The 19,990-nt window shown below is 45.3% G+C and overlaps 1 protein-coding gene across 1 annotated transcript in view; it reads left to right on the forward strand.

The window, feature by feature from the left end:
- Positions 1-19,990, forward strand: part of GAB2 (GRB2 associated binding protein 2) — a 183,209-nt gene that overhangs the window by 153,969 nt on the left and 9,250 nt on the right. Inside the window, exons 3-5 of the mRNA XM_019726383.3 lie at positions 5,699-5,942; positions 17,540-18,132; positions 19,364-19,458. Coding sequence (XP_019581942.3) covers positions 5,699-5,942; positions 17,540-18,132; positions 19,364-19,458 — 932 coding nt within the window. The remainder of the gene's footprint in view (positions 1-5,698; positions 5,943-17,539; positions 18,133-19,363; positions 19,459-19,990) is intronic.

A 19,990-nucleotide genomic window follows, 5' to 3' on the forward strand; every position in this document is an offset into this window, starting at 1 on the left:
AACAAACCCTTTGAATAGTTTATGCAGTGTTTTCACACCCGTATCTCACTCATCTTTTATGACAGCCCAGTGAGATAGGCAGGCCAGATCTTATCCTCTCAGCTTGATGGGTGTGGAACGAGGAGCTCGGAGAGAGACCTGTCTGCCACCTCGCAGCTAGTGAATGGCGTCTCTGATTCCTGTCATGTGCATGAGGTCCCATCTCTGAGAGGTGGCATTTCAAACTGCTTCCGTCTTGGACCCCAAACCATGCATTCTTGCTATTTTGTTTTGCTGAAATTCCCATTGCCTTGCTATGATTATGGGGTGAAGCCCTGAACAGTGGGGTTGGAGGAAGTACAGGGAACCGAAGATAGGAGAGGGAGAATGTCTCTTACTCAGAGCACTTTAGTAAGGACCTGGTATTTAGTGAGTGTGCAGTTTTCTCAGAGGATACAAATGTCTTTAATTAGACTTTTGTCAATCTGTGGCATCTGCCTAATGTGCGTATGTGTGTGTTTTTTAAATTCACATACCATATATCACCCATTTAAAGTATACAAGTCAATGTTTTTTAATTATCCACAGGGTTGTGCAACCATTACCACAATCTAATTTTGGAATGTTTTTATCATCCCCAAAAGAAATCTCATACCCATTACCAATCACTTCCCATTGCCAACCCTAGACAACCACTAATCTACTTTTCTGTCTGTAAGTATTTACCAATTCTAGACGTTTCATATAAATGAAATCTAGCTGCTTCTTACTCAGCATAGTGTTTTCAAGGTTCACACGTTGTAACATGTGTTCATACTTTATTCTTTTTATTGCTGAATAATATTCCATTGTATAGATATGCCACATTTTGTTTATTTATTGGTCAGTTTGTAGGCATTTGGGTTTGCACTTGGGGCTATCATGAATAATGCTTTTATGAACATTAGTGTACACGTTTTTGTGTGGACATATGTTTTCATTTTGCCTCGGTTTATAACTAGGAGCTGTGATCAGAAGATATGGTGAATGTTTAAATTTTAAAAAATGTATTAGGGGCGGCCGGGTGGCTCAGTTGGTTAGAGCACGAGCTTTGCCAGTTCGATTCCCACATGGGATGGTAGGTTGTGCCCACTCCAACTAAAGATTGAAAACAGCAACTGGAATTGGGGCTGAGCTGCTCCCTCCACAGCGAGATTGGGGGACAATGACTTGGAGCTGATGGGCCCTGGAGAAACACACTGTTCCCCAATATTCACCAATAAAAAATATATATTAAAAAAATTTATTACAGTAAAAGACACATTGCCATTAATCCCCCTCAAAATACTGCCCCTTGCTTCAAACACTCTTATCCCATCGTTCTTGCCACTTTCTGAAGCAGTTCTGGAAGTCCTCTTTCGTGAGTGTCTTTACTTCATCCTCCATCATAGCAACGCTCTGTGTCACACATCGCTTCTGGTACAGCAATTTCTGTCAAATAAAAACATTACAGTGTGTCCTCATCCACCTTATTCACTGAATCTGGCACCTTGCGACTTCTGGCTCTTCCCCAAAGTCAAAATGACCATGAAAGGTAAGCATTTTGAACTGATTCAAGGTGTCGAGGCAGCCATGACAATGCAACTAAAGACACGAAAGAGGACTTCCAGAACTGCTTCAGAAAGTGGCAAGAACGATGGGATAAGTGTTCGAAGCAAGGGGGACATTTTGAGGCGGTTAATGGCAATGTGTCTTTTACTGTAATAATTTTTTTTTTAATTTAAACATTCATTGTAGTTTTTTATCACACCTCATACCTAAGAATAGAATTTCTGGGTCACATGGTAACTCTATATTTAATTTTTTTAGGAACTGCCAAACTGTGTGTGTGTGTGTTTATAAATTTACTGAGATAATTTCCCATACCATGAAATTCACTCACTTAAAGTATACATTTCACTGGTTTAATATATTCACGGGGTTGTGCAACCATCACTACAATCTGATTTTAGAAAGTTTTCATCAGCCCAAAAAGAAGCATTATACTTAATTAGCAGTCACCATCCACTCCCATTCCCCCACCCCCCAGGCAACCACTAGTCTACTTTCTATCTTTGTGAATTTGCCTAATCTAGATATTTCACGTACATAAAATCATACAATCTGCAGTCTTTTATCACTGGCTTGTTTCACTTAGCAGAGTGTTTTGAAGATTCATCCATGTTGTAGCGGGGTCGGTATTTCGTTCATCTCTATCGCTGAATAGTATTCCACTCCATGGCTATATTGCATTTTGTTTATCCAATCTCTGCCTCTGTCATTACATGGCGTTCTCCCCATGTGTCCCTGTGTCCGTTTTCTCTTCTTATAAGGACACGAGTCATTGGATTAAGGCCCACTCTACTCCATTAGGGCCTCATCTTAACTAATTACATCCGCAAAGACCCTATTTTCAAATAAGGTCACATTCTGAGATTCCAGGTAGACATGAATTTAGGGGGACACTTTTCAACCCAGTATAGGCACCAAGGAATAATCACATAAATTCAGGTAGAAATCTTTTAAAGTCATAAGCAGAAGTAGCATTTTGGCCAAGTGTAGTGCCGAAACAGCTTCAAAAGAATTTTTTTGGGCTGCAAACCATTGTGGAGCTGACTGGTTTCAAACACATGGCTTCACGCTGGTCCGATGGAATTCCAAGCGTCTGTGGGCCCAACTCATCCTGCCTCATCTTATTCACTGACCTTAAAACCTCCCTGGCTTTGACCACAACAAGCAAGCCCATTTGGATTTTTGTGCCAGGGAAAATTCTTTTATTTATTCAACAGATACGTATTGAATACCCATTGTGTGCTGAAACCGTTCTAGGCACCAGGGATACAGAAGTGACTAGAATTCATTTTAAGCCCTTACAACGTGCAGAGTTTTCCGGACCCTTAATTCATTTCATCCTTACAACCACCCTGTGTCAATTTGTAAATCAGGAAGCCAAGACTCGGAGGTGAAGTGACTTCTCCAGGTCTGCAAGTAAATAGACTGGGTCACAGATTTGATTCCATAGCCTAAGCTGGAGGAGGCGGGCCCCAGAGGTGAGGACGGGTCATTCCTCTTTTATACAGACCCGCAGTATAAGCATTCAACATGGAGGACATGAAGGACGTACTGGCTGACAAGGCAGGATAAGTCGATTGTGACAAAATGCCTTGTCACACTGGAGAAACCGGGACAGTGAGGAGTCAGTGACTGTTCCTGAGGGAGTAGGACTTATTACGTTATGTACTTCACTTATTTAATTAACGTGTTCGATGTTAGGGATGAAGGGTTACAAACTAGACAGAATCTCTGCCCTTGCTGAGTTTACAGCCTCACGTATAGACTGACGAGAGAGAAGTTGGTACTTTTCCTGAAATTCTCTTTGAAATATAAGAAGGTACTGATGAGAAACAAGGTTGAAGAAATAAACAAGAAAACGGTTTTTAAAGGAGAGAGAGCTTTGTAAGTCATCTTGAGGATAACAGAGATCCACCGAAGAATTTTAAGCAGGGCAGTGACATAATGGCAGGAGGTGGTTGTTGAGAAACAGGGCAGAGTCGTAGATAATGCACAGGTTTCTGGCTTGGAGAGTTAGATGGTGATGTTGATGCACTTCGCTGAGGTAGAGAACACGGGAAGAGCTTGAGAATTTCCGTTTCGATCGTTGAGCTTGACCTGCTTGGGGAACATCTGAACGGAGATGCCCAGCAAGTGGAGGGAGCCCTGGAGAGAGAACTGAGTTAGACGTTAAGACTTGAGAGTTGTCATCACGTAGGTGGTGCCTGGAGCTGTGAGAGTGGACAGGATACCCCAGGAGATTCTCCTAAATGAGAGTGAGGCTATGGCAAGGTCGGGGGCAGAATCCTGACGAATGAAGAGGCTCATTGAAGACGTGGGCGGAGGGCCATGGCGAATGTAGAATTGCCCCAGATGCTTTCTCTTTGCACCTTCCCTGTGTCATCTCAGGCAGCGGCTGTGTTCATCCCTGGTTCCATGGCTACTGCGTCCCCTAGCATAAGCCTGCTCTCCTCTGCCATTAGAAAGTTCACTTTGCAAACCTAATGGAGTAATGAAGCCATTGATTCTGTTAACACATGTCCAGTTCACTCTGAGACCTGTAATGGGAATTCATTTTGGAGGTCAACACAGCAGTCAGTGGAACGTTTTTCCCCAGAGGCCCCTGGCTTTTTGTGTTGTGCACTGGCAGACGCTGGCCGCCCAGCTTCCGAAGAGACTGGAGAGTAATTAATGCTGTGGAGCTTTAATGAGGTGGTGATCCTGCCTGGGGCCTTGCGAACGGTGCAGATTGAAATAGGTCAGATAACAGGGAGTGGGAACAGAACTGTGTCCCCTCTGAAATGATCTGAATAACCCTAGACAGCCACCGTCACCACCACTAACACATTATCCCCTACTGGTTATCCCATCGCCAGAAATTCACCTTTTAACCTTTATTTCTTTTGTACAAGAAGTTTCACTATTGGAATTATTATATGCTGAGTGAATGTGTTTGCTTATTCTGCAAGCACAGACTGAGAACTTCCAATGTACCTGGCCTTTATTAGGTAAATGCGGAGACTGGAGAGGTAATGACATCAGTCACCGTTCTTAGAAACCCGTGCGCTAGCCAAGGAAGCAGAGTGACAGTGGATGTAATGAAGCACAGGCCAAGTGCTGTTGACACCCAGAGAAATGACAGAGTCCAGGAAGGTTTCAGAGAGAATTTGATATCCGTGTAGGGTCTTCAAGTCTGCGGATGAGTGCCAGAAAAGTAGAAGTAAAATCGAGTTGGAAGGAACAGCATCAGCCAGAACAAAGAATCATGAAAGGGGCTGTGTGCAAGGACTGATGAAGCTTCCATATGCCTTGGGTATGGGAGGAGAAAAGCAGGAAATAGGTCAGACGGTGCAAGGCCTTGCATGTTATGCTAAGAATCTGAACCAAGCTTAGGGAGCTGGCCAAATGCATAATGCCATTGGCTTGGGGTGTAGCTCGCTAAGCTATTATCTGACTTCAGTACCTGCTTCCTTTCTGACATCACAGACAAGAACTTAAGATTAGAGTTAAGAGAGAAAAAAAGACCAATACAGAGTGGTGGGTACAAGAGTTGGGAGATGGGGAGCACTGTTGTCCACAGCGGACCTGGAAGGGCAGGCAGGAGGAGCTGGAACCAGTCTTAAGAAACAGCTCCAAATGCACTTGTGCTTTTATCATTAATACAATAAGGCACCATCCAAGGGTCTCAGTTAATGAGCCTGCAGGAAGCAAAGCTTCATTTAACAAAGCCAGCCTTAGCTTGGAAGGAGGTGATGACAGCAGGAGCCCCCAAAGAGAAGGAAGGCAGTGGTGGTCACTGCTCCAGAGGCTGGCCTTGCCTCAGGGCCAGAGTCGTACTCCTGGACCACAGGTAGCCACACCTCCTGAAAGTGGGGCAGATGCTGCTGGGGTTGTGACAGGGAGCGGCCTCCAGGTGACTCCAGGAACAATACCGAGGTACAGAGCATTTCCTTTTCACCAAGATGGCCGCGAGGCCACAGCCCTCCTTTTTGGCAGGGGACAGAGGGAGCAGGTCAGTGAGAGAGGGAGGATGCAGCTGCTGGATCATCACCTCTGCTCCTGATATTTCTTCTTCCTCTGGCAACCCACTTTGGGACAAGGGCACCTTCCTTTCCTTTTTCATTCACAGAGCGCTTTCTCCTTTTCACAGACTCCCTGAGAAACATTTCCTCAGCCAGTCACGGCCCCCGCTCCTCTCCAGCAGAGCTCAGCAGCTCCAATCAGCACCTTCTTCGAGAACGCAAATCCTCAGCCCCATCGCACTCCAGCCAGCCCACCCTGTTCACGTTCGAAGCCCCCATGTTGAACCACATGCAGCCCCCCTTGTCCACCAGCGCACCTCAGGAGTATCTCTACTTGCACCAGTGCATCAGCCGGAGAGCAGAAAACACCAGGTAGGAGACGGAGCAGTAGTTGGGTGCGTGACCTGTCATAGGGCCTCATACTTTTCAGTCTCTGTTTTTTCATTTTAAAGACAAGCAGGTAAAATGTTAAATGTTATATTACATCAAGGTGAGTAAATATATGTTTATAAAACAAAACATCATTATTGTTGTTGTTCAGGTAACCATCACATTTCATTAGTGTCATCTGTGTTGCTATATTGTGATGACTGGATTCCAGAGAGACCTCCCCTTATCCAAAATCACACTATAAAATTTTTTTGGTTTAATTTGGGAGAACAGGCATTTGGAGCTACAGTTTCAGCACTGAAAAAAAGATCAGTCAGTTTATTTGTTGGCCTTAAGAGTACAGTTACAAAACGTTAACATTAATGAACAAATCCGTCTCCCACGTTTGCTCTAGAGCTGCACCATTCCGCACAGTACCCACTGTCCACACGTGGCTATTTGAATTCGAGTTCATTAAAATTCAGTACAATTTAAAATGAAGTTCATTGGTTGCACTCGCCACATTTCCAGGGCTCAGTAGCCGCACGTGGAGAGCGGCTACCGTGCTGGATAATACAGATATGAAATGTTGCATCATCACTGAAAGTCTTAGGGCTAGGACTCCCTGCCCTAGGATAATGCCTTTGTTTTTCTTTTTTTTTTTCTGATTAGTTCATTCATTTATTCTTTTCTTTAGATTCCACATATAAGTGAGATCATATGGTATTTGTCTTGGTCTTTGTTTTTCTAACACCACCAGCTCTCTCCAGGTGCAGAGCTTGTACATATTGTTATTAATATTACCTTTTATTTCCATTGTTAGGATAAACAAAAGCACAGAGCTGATGGGCTTGGCCAGAGCTAGTTCCCAATTGCTACCATCGCCAGCAGATTATAAATCATGTTCCTTAATTAATTAATTTAGAAATATCTAATTTGTGTTATGAAAATTAAGACAGAGGACTGGCTGTATCAATATATCACTTCACAGCATATTTTCATGCATAATCTCACTTGAGCCAGTCAAACACACTAATAGCCAGTAAAGATCATTTATCTCATCTATTTCATAGATGAAGAAACTGAGGCTCACAACTAGTAAACGACAGAGGTAGGACTAGAACCCAGGTCTTCTCATTTCCGGTCCTGTACTCTTTTCTCTACACTGTGCTAAGTGGGTTCTGGTTTTCTGAGTCATTTACATCAGCCATCAGAGGCTCCCAGCTCTCAATTTTATTGATACCTCGGAGACCTCAAATACCCATTTTCCTGAAGCTGTCTGATTCATTGTGGACTTTCACTAGTTCAGCCTCCATCAACTTATACATGAAGAACTGAGTTCTAAAAAGGTAGAATGAATTGGCCAAGATCACTGAACTAGTTAGTGGCAGAACCATACAGAGCACCTGATCCTCCTGACTCACAGACCAGAGATAGGCAGTGCGTTACAAGGAAAAGCATATTGCAGGCTGTGGAGTCATTCAAATACGGGTTCAAAGTCAGGTTCTGCCACTTTCCTTGTGATCTTTGGTCCCTTAGTTAACCTAGAACATATTGTATTACCAGTTGTCCTATGCACCATCCCGTTCTACAAAGATGATTGTCCGGGAGTAGAGAATGTGTGTGAATTCTTAGAGTCCTAGTTCCAGTGAAAGACAAAGTGCTTCATATTAATGCCTCTCGGACTTCAATGTGCCTATGAGATACTCGCGTACCTTGTTGAAATGCTGATTCCGATTGAGTAGGTCTGGGGTGGGTCCCGAGATCCTATCTTTCTGCTAAACTGCAGATGATGTTTGTTTAGATTGTGTGCAGTTCACACTTTAAGTAGAAGACCTTATGTAATGTTAACAACTGCCACCACCTCCAGCCCCATGATAACTGCTAAAGCTACAGAGAACAAATATATAAATGTCTCTGCTTGAATTAGAAGTTAGTGCCCACTCTCTGCACCCCCACCTCCTCTGTAAAACCTCTCTTAGTCTTCCTAGCTGGAATTCATTTCTTCTGTGAATTCCCATAGTGTTTTTTTTATTATCTCTCTCACAGCACCTGGAACTTTCTGTCTCATATTATGGATTTTTATATTAATGTGTTACTGCTCTTTGAAGACCCAGGACACCTAGTAGGTACATAATAAATATTTGAACAAATCCATATTGTGGAGAGATAACATAATAGAGGAAATACAACTTATCTACAGCTGGGAAGCACATTTATTGTGGGGCCTTGACTAAACTGCTTTCTTCGATCTTTGTTTTCACTTGTGTGGGTGTTGGAACAAGAGGGTGATGAGCAGGATCTCAGGGAGATTTTTGGAAAAAATAAGTTCAATTATTATTTGCAGAATCCCAAAGGGGGATGGAGGGTGGGAAGGAAGCATTGTTCAGTCTGGAAAGATGATATAGTTTCTGGTAGTAGTGGATTTGCTTGCATGATACTAAACATACTGTTACAATTATAAACTCTGGACAAAACATTTAAAAAAATTATTTGAAAGCACTGAAAAGCAATCAAAAAGCAGGCAGAAACCAGAAAAGATTTGACTCTTAAAGGGAAGGACCCCATTTCCAGTCAAGATGGCAGAGTAAGTAGAAACTGTGCTCTCTTCTTATGACCACATCAAAATTACAACTAAACTACAGAACAACCATCATAGAGAATAACCTGAAGTCTAGCTGAATCGAAACCCTACAACTAAGGACATACAGAAGAAGCCACCTCAAGACTGGTAGGAGGGGCAGAGACACAGAACGAACTGGTCCCACACCCATGTATGACCATTAGAAATCAGAAGGGGTATATTGGCTACAGAGCTCTCCCCAGAAGGAGGGGTCCTAGTGACACACCAGACTCCCCAGCCCAGGGTTTCAGTGCCAGGGAGAGACGTCTAACTTCTGGCTGTGAAAACCAGCAGAGATTGTGGCTGAGTGAGATGAGGATGGCTGCAGTTCCAGGAGTTCTTCTTAAAGGGCCTGTGCAAGGACTTACTCACTGATGTACCTACTCTCTCTCAGCTCCAACACTGGGGCAGCAGTTCAAAAGGCACTAGGGACATATGGGGAAGAATTGGCTTCAGGGCGAGGGCTAGAGGGACAGTTTTCTCCCAAGGGAGCAGCTGGTGGAAGCCATTGTTTCTGTGTTGAGCCCTCCCTTTTCATGGCACACAGAGGCAGGCAGGGGCCATATCTGAATATCAAGCTGGCTAACACCATTTGTTTGCCCTCCCCTGGTGATTCTGAGACCCCAACCTAACCCAACTTTTGGGCCTGCCCAAGATGTTTCCAGTGGCTTTTCTGTACAAACCACCTGCCTTAGCTCATGCTGCAGACTTCCCTAAAATTTCTCAAAGGTTCATAAAACCCAAACAAGTAGTGTCTGGCTTTAGTATGTCCCGTACCTCTGGCTGAGAAATCCTAGGCCCAGCACTAGCAACAACCAGCCTTGGTTTGCAGCTTGGCCTCCCAACGGAACTCCAAGCATAGCATGGACAGTGACCATCTGTAGATTGCTTTGTGGCTCCTTCCAGGTGGCCCTGGACAGGGTTGAACTTGGCCTGCAGTGGGTCCCCTCCCAGGAGGCCCCAGGGCTGACACACCCAGTGGCCAGCTTCTGACTAAGCCAGAGCATCACCCAGCCACCTCCAAGGACAGCACACCCAAATGGCAGATTGGGCAGGCACCAGAGCCCTGCTGAAAAAAATCCTGCTCTGTAGGGTCAGCCCCTGCACCACAGCTCCTCCACTGTAGTCACAGCCAGTCCTCACAATTAATCAGCCCAAGGGTCAGTCTCTCCCACTGACATGCAAACAGCAACCAAGGCTCAGCTACAACAGGAGGGCACACACAACCCACACAGTGGACACACCTGGAATGCATGGCTCAGGTGACCAGGGAGACTGTGCCATTGGGCCCCACAGGACACCTACTACACAAGACCACTCTACTAAGACCAGGAAACATAGCAGCCCTATTTAATACATAGAAACAAACAGAGGGAGGCAGCCAAATAGGGAGACAAAGAAACATGTCCCAAATAAAAGAACTGAACAAAGCTCTAGAAAAAGAACTAAACAAAATGGAGACAAGCAATCTACCAGACGCAGAGTTCAAAACACTGGTTATAAGGATGCTCAATGATCTCACAGAGAACTTCAACAAAGAGATAGGAAACATAAAAACAGAGATAGAAAACAAAACAAGAACCAGTCAGAAACAAAGAATACAATAACTGAAATAAAGAGTACATTAGAGGGAATCAACAGTAGATTAGATGAAGCAAAGGATCGAATCATAAGATAAACTAGCAGAAAACACCTAATCAGAACAGTAGAAAGAAAAAATAATCCAAAAAATGAGGAGAGTTTAAGGGGCCTCTGGGACAACATCAAGCTTACCAACATTTGCATCATAGGGGTACCAGAAGGAGAAGAGAAACAGCAAAGAATTGAAACCTATTTGAAGAAATAATGATGGAAAACTTCCCCAACCTCGCAAAGAAAATAGACATACAAGCCCAGAAAGCACAGAGAGTCCCAAACAAGATGAACACAAAGAGGCCCACACCAAGACACATCATAATTAAAATGCCAAAAGTTAAAGAAAGAATCCTAAACACAGCAAGAGAAAAGCAGTTAGTTACCTACAAGGGAGCTCCCATAAGACTATCAGCTGATTTCTCAAAAGAAACTTTACAGGCCAGAAGAGATTGGCTCAAAATATTGAAATTGATGAAAAGCAAGGCCCTATAACCAAGATTATTCTAACCAGCAAAGCTATCATTTAGCATCGAAGGACAGATAAAGAGCTTCCCAGACAAGAAAAAGCCAAAGGAGTTCATCAGGACCAAACCAGTGTTACAAGGAATGTTAGAGGAAATTCTTTAACATGAAAAAAAGGATAAAAAATATGAACAATAAAATGGCAATGACCATATATCTGTCAGCAGTTACTTTACATGTGAAAGAATTAAATGCTCCAGTCAAAAGATAGGGTGACTGAATGGATAGGAAAATAAGACCCTTACCATATGCTGCCTACAAGAGATTCATTTCAGATCGAAAGGCACACACAGACGGAAAGTAAAGGACTGGGAAAAAAATATTTCATGAAAATGGAAACAAGCAAACGAACAAAAAGCTGAGGTAGCAATACTTATACCAGACAATATAGACTTTCAAACAAAGGCTATAACAAGTAACAAAGAAGGACCTAGTAACCTCACTTCTGGGTATTTACCCAAAGAGATCCAAAATGCTACTTCCAGGAGATATGTGCACCCATATGTTCATTGCAGCAGTGTTTACAGTGGCCAAGATGTAGAGGCAGCCTGGGTGTCCGTCGATGGATGCATGGATAAAGAGGAGGTGTCGTGTGTGTGTGTGTGTGTGTGTGTGTGTGTGTGTGTATGTGTGTGTGTGTGTGTGTGTGTGTATAAAAGATGAAGCAGAGGATCAAATCAGAAGATAAAGTAGCATATAATGGAATATTGCTCAGCCAGGGAAGGGAATGGATTCTCACCATCAGTGGCAGCATGGATGGACCTGAAGTGTATTGTGCTGAATGAAGTTATATCAGACAGCAAAAGACAGGTGCAATGTGATTTAGCTTATATGTGGAAAGTAAAGAATAAAATAAACAAACAAATAAAACAGAAGCAAACTCATAGATACAGAGAACATTTTGATGGTTGCTAGACAGGAGGGAGGTTGGGAATGGGTGAAGAAAGGGAAGGGATTAAGAAATACAAATTGGTTATTACACAGTAGTCATGGGGATGTAGGGTATAGCATAAGGAATATAGTCAGTAATATTGTAATAACTATGTATGTTGTCAGATGGGTACTAGATTTATTGGGGTGATAGGTGGGAGGGGGCTTGGGGAGTAGGGTGAATAAAGTGAAGGGATTAAGAAGTACAAACTGGTTACAAAATAGTTACAAGGATGTAAAGTACAGCATAGCGAATGTAGTCAACAATATGGTAATAACTGTGTATAGTGCCATGTGGGTACTAGACTTGTCAGGGGGATCACTTCTTAAATTATATAAATGTCTAACCATTTTACTATACACCTGAAATTAATATAAAGTAATATTGAATGCCAGCTGTAATTGAAAAATTAAAAAACAAGGGGAAAAGGTGAAGGGGAATAAAAGGTTAAAATTTCCAGGTATAAAACAAATAAGTCATGGGGATGTGATGTACAGCATAGGAAATATGGTCAATAATATTGGGATAGCGTGGAACTGTGTCAGACAGTTGCTGGACTTATATCATGGTGATCGCTTCTTTAGGTATTTGAATGTTGAATAACTATTGCGTATACCTGAAACTAATATAATATTGTATATTAGCTATATTTTAGTTAAAACAAAGAATAGTAACTATTTACAATGGAAGGAGTTTTGAACTGACACCATCAAAACAAGCAAAGCCCTTTTTATTTCCGAAGATGGATTAATTCCACTGGATTGATTTTTGCCCTCCAGCCCTAAGGGCCTCATTCCAGATTGGAGCCAGTCTCTGTCTTCTTATGTCAAAGAGGTTGTTACACCTGTAACAGGTGACACACAGTGGCGAGTCACATGCTGTGGAAAGCCATGATTCTGGTGAGGGTTGAGGGAAGTGAAATTTCAAGTGCTGAGATGCCAGATGCAGGCACCACTGACTCTGCAGCAATGTTCTACAGAGAGATGCTGGGTGAAAAGTAAACTCGGAAACGTCAGTGGAGAACTTAGCCGTGATTAATCATTTCTAAGGCTTCTTTGACTCATTCCTCCGGTGGCTTTGACTGACCAAACACAGTATATACAACTTTCAGTTTCATTTAGTTTCACATATACAGATTTGCTCTATAACCACAGAGAGAAGGCGGACTCAAATTGTAGCCAGAAGGGTTATAGATGCAAAGATCACCTCACCTCTTAGAGATTGCAAAACAGAACTTCGTGAATTTTCTTCCCTCACAGGAAGGATCCATTTGGGACGGGTCAGATGCAGAAGAATGGTCCAAATGACCTCTTAAGATCGCCAGGGATAGCTATGGAGCTCTAAATTGTGGTTAATTTACTTCCAATCATGTACACGGTTTCCTTAAATAGGAACGTGCCCATTAAAAATCAAACCAGGCCCTTCCTCACTGAGGTACTGGGAGTCTATCCAGTAGGGTGGAAAAGAGTGAAATTGTGCTGTAGTGTGGTACCTACAATGATATGAAAATATGCAAAAGAACAAGTATAAAATAAAGTGGCTGGGAAAACTAGGAAACCATTCCTCAAAGCCAAGGGCAAGGTTTGGGGTTGATAATAAGACGGAAGCGTGGGCCTGAGGTGGTGTGATAGTCCCACCCACCCACAGCCTCGGGAGCTGCCGCTGCAGACGACAAAGAAAGGCCCTGGGCTCCTGGCTTGAGGGGCGGTTTTCTCCCAAACTGCTCTCTGACCCCCCGGGGGCTCCCCTACACATTTGCCTTCGAATGTGTCTTCCTCTACCAACTCCGCTGTCTTCCTCATCTGGCATGTGAGGGCAATACCTGTCTCTCATAACTGTTAGGAAGATTAAAAGCTACGTCACACGAGATGTGTCTGGCACAGCCCCATTTAATGCCCATTTAATGAGGCCTCTGTCAGCCCACAGCCCTGGAAGAGAAGCCTCCCTCCAGATCCCCGGCTTCCAGATATCCATCCATTCCAGGAAAGCACATCAGCACACCATGGTGACATAGGCCTCAGGAAAGGTTCACGTGAAGGTAGTAAAGGCCACCGGGTTTCCCAGTACACAGAGTTCCCCCCCCCACACCTCCGATTCTTGCCCCAGTGGAGCGCATGGAACAGCATGGGCTTTGAGCAGGGTATCCAGAGACCTGGGTGCTAGAACCAGTTCTGCTGCCATGTGAGTCTGGAACTTAAAGCAAGTTTGTTTCCCTTGTTCAACTCCTTCTGCCTGATTCTTGAAGTAACAGAGTCCCTCTCCACATGCATTGGTATTGTCTACCACGTCCCAGACACTACGCCGGCGCAGGGTATGACCCCCTGCCTTCTAGGAGCATGGGATCTGGTAGAAGTGGAAAGACAGACCCGAACAACTTTAACACAAGGCAGAGTGAGTGTTATGATGGAAGCACGGAGTGCTGTGGGAGCAAAGAGGAAGGAGTCATTGAAATAAAAAGGAGAATTAGACGACCCATATACCTTTGTGGAGCAAAAGGCTTCTTTTGCATTAGGTATTAGATTTTCATGCACTAAGGAAGCATTCCAGAGAAAGGTGAATAATGAAAGCCCAGGGCTGGAGCTTAGATCGTGTGGGACATAGTTCTGTGAGCTAGAGAGGAGGATGCCAGCTGGGCCATTGCTGGTAGGTACTGAAGGGGAGGTTTTCCATCTGCTGATCCAAAGGGCTTCGGCTAAGCTCAGAAAGGGGGGTGGTAGCACCAACACTTTTCTTTATTCATTTGTTTGTTTATACATTCATTTGTTGTTCATTCAAACATTTATTCGTTATTTATAATACTGTGTAACAAGTATGAATCCAGGTGCTGGGGGAGAAAATGAATAAGACAGTTTCTTTCCTTGAGGAAATCACAGTCTGGTGGAGAAGCCAAGTAACAATAGTACATAACACAGATAACAATTGCTTCCTGCTCCAAGAACAGAGTTGAGAGAGTGATTGATTATGCTGAGGGGTAGAGGATGGTAAGAAACAGCTTTCAAAGATGTGCCATTTGAGCTAAGTTTGAAGCACAAATAGGAGCAGGAGCTTGCCAAATTGAAGTAAGAACTTTTCAACAGACTCGGCTGTGTAGGGCAGACTGGGAACACTGGCCTGAGTGGGTCCCAGAGCGGGAGGGGGACTAAGGAGAAGAGATTGCAAAGGTGAGTGGGAATTGGAACGCGGCTTCGTCCTGCAGGAAATGAAACCGTTTTGAAAATGTTGAAGCTGGGAAGCTCGGAAAGTAAATGTCAGTGGGATACACAGAGGATCACAAAGGTCCTGGGCAGATGGTGGCGAGACTTGTTCTTAGGCCTTTTCTTATCAGAAAAATCAGGAGGACCCAAACTGGGGTGGATTCAGTAGGACTCGTGGGGTTCCTGAATGAGAAATCATAATGTGGGTAACTCTCAAGCCTGCCTGACCGGTGCCATTCTCAAGACAGGAGCGTCAGGAGGTGGAGGGTGACTTCATCGTTGAATATGTTTAAGGCTACTGCAGGATACCTGTAAAGCCATCCCCACCCCCACCCTCAGGGGACCTCCCAGGCCCATCAACCCTGGCCAGGCCCCTCCACCATTGGCATCTGTCAGCTCTTCCTCCTAAGTCGCTTGCTCCAGCCTGAGCAGCTTGCAGTTCCTTGAACTTGCCAGGTTGTGTTCTACTTCTCTGTGCCTCCAACTAGTACACCTTTTCCCTTTTCTTGCCTTTGGCCTGGCCAATTGCTAGACTCGCTCAAAGGCAACATCTTTGAAGAAGCATCCTTCACATTCTGTACCAGCCCCCCACACACCTCCCCCAGGGAGGGTGAGTATAAATCTGTCCACAGTGCACACTCACCCATTTAATTGTAGTGATTTGTATGCGTGTCAGCACCTCTGCCTCTCTGCCCTGCCCCGGGCAGGCAGCATCTCTGTCTCCATTGTGTCGTGCCCCTGTGCAAAATGGGGTGTCAGTAAATGTTTGTTCAGTGAACCAGTCCAGGTGGAGATATCCAGCAGAGTTGGAAATTCCAAAGAAAACAAATGAAAAGCACCCAAGACAAATGTGAACCACATGAACACCTCATGCGGGCCACTGCCTTCCACGTCCTCTACCCCAAGCACTGCATTGTCTAAAGGCTTGATGTTCGGTGCTCCAGGCCTACGGCTGGTGGTGTGGTTATGTGTGTGGAATGGACTAGAAGGGGGAAAAAGAGCACAGAGAACTAGGGAGGACGGCTGCTGAAGGTTTGGGGACTGAGATGGATGCAAGTTTCTACAAGCAAGAGCCTGACGTAGACACCTGTTTCCCTTCCTCATTCTGGGCCCTATTTTCTACCACCATCTGGTGGCCACATCCATAATCACAAGCTCCCTGGGAGCTGATACAGCTGGTACAGGGCAGGGTGGTTCCTTGGATGGGCCTAGAGGGTTGTGACACCCTCCCCCTCAGACACAGCGTGCAAATGTGTATGTATACAAAATTTGCCTTATTCTGGTGAGAAGTGCCAAGAGCTTTTAATTCGATTCTTAGGGGTTTATAGCCCCCAAAAGGCTGAGAAGCACTACTATAAAGGATTGTCCTAAAACAGTGATTCTTCACTTTTTCCCCCCAAATATGAAATCCTATGAAGAATCATAATATAAGAGAGAGAAGAGCAGACCTGGATCCCTGGCACTTGCTTACAACTTCACCCTGCACACAGCACAGAGTTCACTTTGCAAACCACACTTACAAAGCCACAGACTTACAGAGCTTCAGAGCCGGATGGACCCTAAGAGCCATTGCGACCCACTAGCTCACACCTGGGGCGGGGGGCTGGGTGAAGCCCACAGAGCATGGCAGTGGCAGCACTGAAACCTAACACAAATCCCTCCACTCCTGAATCTTTAAACTGATCAGATTTGCCTTATTTCCCAAAAACCTAAATTTAAAAAAAAAATTACACTTTTTCTATTCTGAATAGAGTTCCCACACAGGAAACAATTTTTCCCACAGATATTTAGACTTCTGGAAAGAGATATTTCTCCCTCTAAATGCCTCTCAGAAAACCATAACATGATATAAAATAAAAATATAGCTTAACATTTGAATCGTTCTTTATAACTTATATCAACATTCGTTAGCTGACTTATTTTACGATGGGAAAACTGACACTCAGAGAAAATGACTTGCTTGCTGTTGTCTGACAGACGAAAGATGGTTCTTTCTTCTCTCTCTCAGCCTTGGTATCCAAATGTATATACAGAGGGTGCTAAAAAAATGTATACACATTTTAAGAAAGGAAAACACTATTAAAATGGTAGTAATATATACCAATAACAAAAGATGAATACAAGTCACGTTTGACTTCCGCAATCACAAGAGGTGCTCAAAGTGGTTACCATCAGCGTCCAGACACTTCTGATCACAATGAACTACTGCTTGAGCAACGCTGACCAAAGCGTCCACTTGTACACATGTTTTTGGCACCCCCGGTATTCTGACTTAAAACAATGAACAAGTGGTCAGTGTAACTGGCTTGTTGACAGCTGTTGGGGGCGAGAGGGTGGGTGAGACCAGCTCCTGCTAATCACAGCTATTCGGGGGTAGGGGACGGATAAAGGCTCACACTGATTGAACATCTGTATACTAGGATACTAGAGTCTCATTTCTGAATAACCTTCAAAGTATGTGTATAATCACCATTATTACAGACGTGTCAAGTGAAGCTCAGAAAGAGAAAGCGACTTGCTCAAGGTCACACACCTGGTAAACTGAGATCCATCTCAGGCCTGCCCGCCCCCTCAGCCTGTGTTTTCTCCACACCAGCCAGGTGCAGGGGGCTTTGACCATGCCAGCCAGCGCCCTGGGCAGGCAATGCTGGCCGCCTCTAACCCCTCTGCCCCTTCTCTTCTTTCTCTCTCTCAGGAGTGCCAGCTTTTCTCAGGGCACCAGGGCCTCGTTCCTCATGAGGAGTGACACAGCCGTGCAGAAACTGGCCCAGGGCAACGGCCACTGTGTGAACGGGGTCAGCGGTCAAGTCCACGGCTTCTACAGCCTCCCCAAGCCGAGCCGGCACAACGCGGAATTCAGAGACAGTACCTACGACCTCCCGCGCAGCCTGGCCTCCCAGGGCCACACCAAGGGCAGCCTCACAGGCTCGGAGACAGACAACGAGGATGTGTACACCTTCAAGACGCCCAGCAACACCCTGTGCCGGGAGTTTGGGGAGCTGCTGGTGGACAATATGGACGTCCCGGCCACCCCGCTCTCGGCCTACCAGATCCCCAGGACGTTCACGCTGGACAAGAACCACAACGCCATGGCAGTGGCCGCTCCCGGGGACTCCGCCATAGCCCCCCCGCCCCGACCCCCCAAGCCAAGTCAGGCAGAAACACCTCGATGGGGAAGCCCTCAGCAGAGACCTCCAGTCGGCGAAAACAGCCGCTCAGTCCCGGCCACCGCCACCATCCCCAGGCGCAATACCCTGCCTGCGATGGACAACAGCCGACTTCACCGAGGTCAGAGGAGCCCTGGCTGAGGCCCAGGGGAGAGGGAGGCAGTGCCACATTCTCAGGGGTTTGCTAGCCCTTGGTCATCCACGCCCAGCTCACTGCGGCGGTTAAGGCTGCTTCTACGCAGACCCCTTACGAATTGGTCCTCCTGCACTGGAGGCCATCAGTGGGCACCCACAATGGCAAGACCCTCCCTCAGAGAAGTTGATATTCTACTAAGGGAGCTAGAACCTTCGTGGTTAACCACAGTACAACATACTGTGGGTTTAGAAGGCCAAACCATAGTATTTTCTTCATTTACAAATGAAACCAAAGATTGCAAAAATAAATGTATAGCACCTGTCCAAACTGCAGCCAAACCTATATGGACTAACAGACTGGTAAAACAAAATTAGATCTTCAAAATGTTTTCTAAGCCACAGTTGAATCTCTTTTTAAAGTCTGCATTTCTATCTGAAGTATCTAAATTCTGTTGTCACTGGTTTCCACTTAGAGTATTCCGACTCTGCATATAATCTCCTGTTTGATGTAGAAGTACAATAATATTAATTCCTTTCATTCTGCCTTGACTTTAGAGCTTGCAAAGCTTATTATTATATCCATTCTGTTCTTTAAGCCAGGTAATGATTCTGAGAGTTGGGGGGGGAACGGGGGGGGCAAGGCCTCATCTCTGTTTCACATGCAGGGCCCTTGGTGGTTAAGAGACTTATTCAGGGTTGTAAATTCAGTCAGTGGCAGGACCCAGGGTCCTGACTCCTGGCTCAGGACTCATTGTCGTCTTTCAGTCCATCAATTATTTGATCGATCACCCTGTGCTTTGGAACTGAGGTGACAGAGACATATAAAAATCATGTCCCTGCACTTCAGAGCGCTCACATCTAGTTGGGAAATAAAGTCAACATCTATAAATTACTCGAGTATCAGTGTTACTGTAGTATTTGTATGAGTGACAGCTAGGGTGAGCGGGACGTGGTCAGCGCTATAGGAGTTAGAGAACAGGTGCATAGATGAGGGCAGAGTGGTCAGGAAACGCTCAGTGTGGGTGCCAGCACCAGCGCTAGAGCTAAAGCCTGGGAGGAATTTTTGGGACTGAGGAGCAATGTGATAGGAGTAATACCTTAGCATTGGGGGTTGAGAGTAGTATCTCCTGGAGTTCCAGTCACACTGGTGAGGGTGAGGGTGAGTGTCAGCGCACAGATCAACTGAGTCCATCTGGGTTTTCCTTCCTGTGTCGTAGCTGCTTCCTGTGAGTCGTACGAGTGCCCGCAGCGTGGTGGGGAGAGTGCAGGCCGGTCTGCGGAGTCCACGACGGATGGAGGCAGTTCTTTCCTGGTGAGTGGGGTCTTCAGGCCAGCGCAGGTGCGTTAACAGTCACGCCCACAGAACTAAGAGCACAGCCCAAAAGGTGACAGCATCTCCCATCTAGGACCCTGCCAAGCTTTTTGTCTCAGTTCAGAACCCTGGGTTGAGTTTTCAGAAAGTCAGAGACAGGTGTCCTGCTCTGAGAGAAATGTGCGTGCTTAGTTATACTAGACGACAGGGGTCACCAACCCTGCAGGTAAGCGGGACGGCTCTAGAATCCAGAGGACCAGGCTGTGGGGGGGTGGGTCTAAGCATCCCTGCCCACGAGGTCAGCGGGCCCGGGTGCTGCTGAGTCAGGCTCGGGGGCAGAATTATGGTTTGAGCACAGGATCTCCGGCTGCTTCTAGACGGGGCTGAGCACAGTCCTGCAAGGAGTCAGCCCCAGCTAAGCAGACGAGGCCTGACTTCAGTCCCACGAAAAAGACTGAAAATTAGGCAATCAAAGCAGAAACAGCTTAGTTGTACGTCTGGACAGACAGGGCACGAATTGGAGGAAGGCTAT

This window comes from Rhinolophus sinicus, chromosome 14 (assembly GCF_057876585.1).
Source record: "Rhinolophus sinicus isolate RSI-liver-muscle chromosome 14, RSI-T2T, whole genome shotgun sequence".
NCBI classification, from domain to species: Eukaryota; Metazoa; Chordata; class Mammalia; order Chiroptera; family Rhinolophidae; genus Rhinolophus; species Rhinolophus sinicus.